Raw genomic sequence first — 3,759 nt, 5'->3', positions numbered from 1 at the left:
TTAAATTAACGTAGTAAAAGAGTTAAGTAAATACTCACCACAATTCACAAAGTAATAATACACCATAAGGTAACCTTGAGCTTTCCCGGTTCCGGATCTGTCTAGCTTTTGAAACACATCAATATCTAAGTCAAGCCCTTCGTAGCTGCACTCATCAACAATTCTTACTATTTGGGAATCAATAGCCATTGTTGGTTGTGTGAAGGAGACATCCCCAGATTCCACACTTCCCATGTACAACTGCAATCAACCAACATTGAGGGATTAACTAATCTAGCTAGTCATTTGCAATTATAAGCTATTAACTCAAATCTGTGTGAAACTAAAAAAATAAATAAATTGTACTTTTGACTAAAAAATATTCCTAATCAAATTTCTAATTTTTTATTAAAAAATATACACGAGACCATTATTTATCACTAATACATAAAAAATTGGATAAATATTTGTCATCGATAATAATCAAATTTATTTATTTATTTAATAAATTTTAGACTTAATTACAGTTTTGATCCCCATATTTTCACCATTTTGCAGAATCAAATCTATTTATTTAATAAATTTTCTACCTTAATTTTTGAAAAAAAATTCTCCCTTAATTAATATAACAACAAATTTAAATATCTAATAAAAATCAATAAACTTGTGCGAATGCACGGGTCTTTAAACTAATTATATTCAGAAAGAGTACTATACACACACATACATTTAAACACTTGCCACAGGCCTCTTTGTGAACAGGTCCAACAGGTCCACAGAAGGCAGCCCAACCATATTCCTTGCGCCATGACAATGGTGAATTGTTAAACTGTTCTGCACAAACTGCAGAAGAGTTCAACTTCCAATTATGTTTCTGTGGTTCGTACGAATGATATGTAGCCCTCACGACGGCGGTGTTTTGTTCGGCAGAGGCCAATGATAGTAAACAAAATATCAACACAGTATCCAATAAAAAGAGATGTTTTGACATTATCTTTATCTTGGAAATTAAGTAATAAGAGAAACCACCAAGTACTGCTGTTATATAGACATGGCTTGCATGGCATGACTTCTACATACAAGAAGCAACATAGAAGTTTAGGTATTGGCCCCATATGAGTCTCTTACACTGTAATTAATTGGAACAACGCAGAAATAGAGTATAGAGAGATTCAATTGGCCTGAAATACGAAGAAAGGAGAAAGTTGGGTCAAAAATTATCCTTTGCTTTATTAATGCCCTTTTCTCTCCACTTTTCATTAGTAAGCTATCAAATTTTGGATTCTGATTTTGTAACTTCTTTTTAAATAACTTTATGACTATTTCAATGTCTCTAGTCTTTGTCTTTTATAATTATTATTTTTTTTTTTTTTTTATAAAATTATCCATTCATAAATTATTTACTTATCAATCAATGAAAACAAGTCATATATGCAGGCATGTCATGTGAGTAAAAGTCGGTTACAAATTAGTTGTTGGTACCACATGCAAATCTACTTATGTGGCTTATTATTCTTATTGGTTGATGGATAAATATACCTCCATATTATGAAGGGGTAGAGTATGCCTCACCTTTTTAATTTGACTCTTCCGTGAATATTTGTTTTATTTGCAGTATTTGCAAGCAAGTAATTCTCCTTTTCATCAATTTTCTATCAAAATAGTCCCTGACAATTTCAATTTATCATCAAATTTATCTTTGTCTTTACTGTTTATTTTATTAAGGCTTAAATGCAGTTTTATCTCCCTATTTCACTAAATCGAATCACACCTCACTTAGTGTTTCCCAATTTTAAATAGTCACTGATTTAAATTGATAGTTGACTTTGTGTCACTTAAATTATGTGATGTTCACGCCACAATTAGCACTACACATCAACATATTTAATGGTGTTAGAAATGTTGAGATTTAATAATTCATAACTGATTTTACATGTTTTAGAAGTTAGTTAGTTACAACAACTTGTAAAGTGAGTTAGTTACTTGAGGTGTTTCTTGTCTCACAAGCAAGTATATGTAGCTACTATAAATAAACTTGTAATTGTGTAATTCTAATTAATATATACACATTACAATTGAAAAATCTTCTTGTTGTTCAGTTTTACATTTTCTTATTCTTTCATCAATTTTCTGAGTTCTGTGTTCATCTTGCTTGTTTGCTAAAGCCAAGCCCGCACGAGCTACCGAGCCTCATATGAGGCCTGCAACACTTCCGAGCTTACATCTTGCCTAACATTGTGTGCCATGCTAACAATTGGCATCGAAAGTCTGGTTCAATCTAAGGGAAACACGAGTGAAATTGTGAGGGGAAATCAATTGGGAAACACTGAGTCATGAGGTTTGATTCGATTTCTTTCTATAGCAAGATGAATGGTAATGGTTTTTCAACCAATATTCTGGTTCATGAAGGCAAGAATTGGGATAGATGGAGTGCTTTGATGAAATCTCTGTTTGGTGCACAAGAAGTGATCAGTGAAATTGTGCAAAACGGTTATGAGGAATTGGGTGCTAATGCAACAGAAGCACAAAGAACAACATATAGAGAATCCAAGAAGAAAGATTGCAAAGCCTTGTTCTACATAAAATCTAGATTCTCAACACTTTGAAAAGATTGCAAAAGCTATGAAATCCAAAGAAGCTTGGGATATTCTTGAAAGCTATCACACTATTGGAGATAAAGTGAAGAGGGTGAAGCTGCAATTAATCATACAGAAGACAATATGAAACTTTGCAAATGGATGAAGATAAAAAAGTAAGTGATTATTTCTCAAAACTTCTTGCAATTGTGAACCAAATTCATTCCTATGGAGAGAATATCACTGATCAAATGGTGGTAGAGAAAGTGTTAAGGTCTTTGAATCCAAAATTTGATTTCATAGTGGTAGCTATATAAGGAGCAAAAGATATAACCACAATGAAAATTGAAGAATTGCAATGTTCATTAGAGGCACATGAGATTATGGTGGTCAATAGAGGTTCAGAAATATCCAATCAACAAGCATTGCAAGACTAAACCAGTAAGAAAGATGGTAATAGCAAGAATTTCAAGAAGAAAGGCAAGGGAAAAGGAAACTGGGCAAATAGTGACATGTCCAAGGTAGATTATAAACCTAAATCTTCTAAGAGAGAAGGGTTTGTTAAGAATTAAAACAAGAAGATGGACTTTGATAAGAGTAAGATAAAGTGTTCTGGGTTTTGAATGTTGGCTACAATTTTGCAAAAACACAATAGCCAATTGCTGGACCAAAGATGTTGTAGCATGTCCGTACAACATGTGACTCCTGAAGCTTAAGCGCGTTATACTCTGTTTTGAATCTTTGGAAGATTTGATTTACAAATAAAGTTCGTGATCATCCAGCTGGCCAAAACACGTCTTCCACTGCAAGTAAAATAAAAGGCGGTTTGTTTTATTTGTTACAAAAATATGTTTCAATATTTTTGTATCAAATCTTTTAATTGAAGAAATATTTTTTTTGGAGTAAATCTTTTCCCAAAGAAATATTTTTGGGACTGAAGAGTTTGTTGAAGATTTATTTTTCCAGCAAATCTTGCGAGCTGTCATTGAAGATTTAATCAAGATATTCTGAAGACCTAACTTGAAGACCAAGATTATTCAAGTCTATAAATACAAAGGCCTAAACGTTGTTTTACTTATGTAATCTAAACCGAGTCTACAAAGCGTGAGTTTTAGGGTTTAGAGTGTTTTAATTGTGAGTCTTTCTTGTATCACGTTGATGCAAGCTTAGGACTAAGGTTTGTGTTGTAAGTTGTGCACTAACT

General features: G+C 32.6%; 1 protein-coding gene across 1 annotated transcript; it reads right to left on the bottom strand.

Annotated features, from left to right (window-relative positions):
- On the bottom strand, nt 1–970 carry LOC123884436 (pathogenesis-related protein PR-4-like). The gene is made up of 2 exons (XM_045933532.1): nt 707–970; nt 1–240 (listed from the first exon to the last, which is right to left on the bottom strand). The coding sequence occupies exons 1-2, from the start codon at nt 968–970 to the stop codon at nt 1–3; spliced, it is 504 nt and encodes a 167-aa protein (XP_045789488.1).
- Between the last annotated feature and the right edge of the window lie 2,789 nt (nt 971–3,759).

The sequence above is a fragment of the Trifolium pratense genome, linkage group LG5 (assembly GCF_020283565.1).
Source record: "Trifolium pratense cultivar HEN17-A07 linkage group LG5, ARS_RC_1.1, whole genome shotgun sequence".
In the NCBI taxonomy this organism is placed as follows: Eukaryota; Viridiplantae; Streptophyta; class Magnoliopsida; order Fabales; family Fabaceae; genus Trifolium; species Trifolium pratense.
This window is presented reverse-complemented; position numbering and strand designations above follow the sequence as displayed.

What these genes read in the sequence shown, in the direction of transcription:
- LOC123884436 (XM_045933532.1), bottom strand. Translation starts at nt 970, where the DNA reads ATGTCAAAACATCTCTTTTTATTGGATACTGTGTTGATATTTTGTTTA. An exon ending in CCTGTGGCAAGTGTTTAAAT is followed by an intron (nt 241 to 706) that starts GTATGTGTGTGT and finishes GGTTGATTGCAG; the next exon opens with TTGTACATGGGAAGTGTGGA.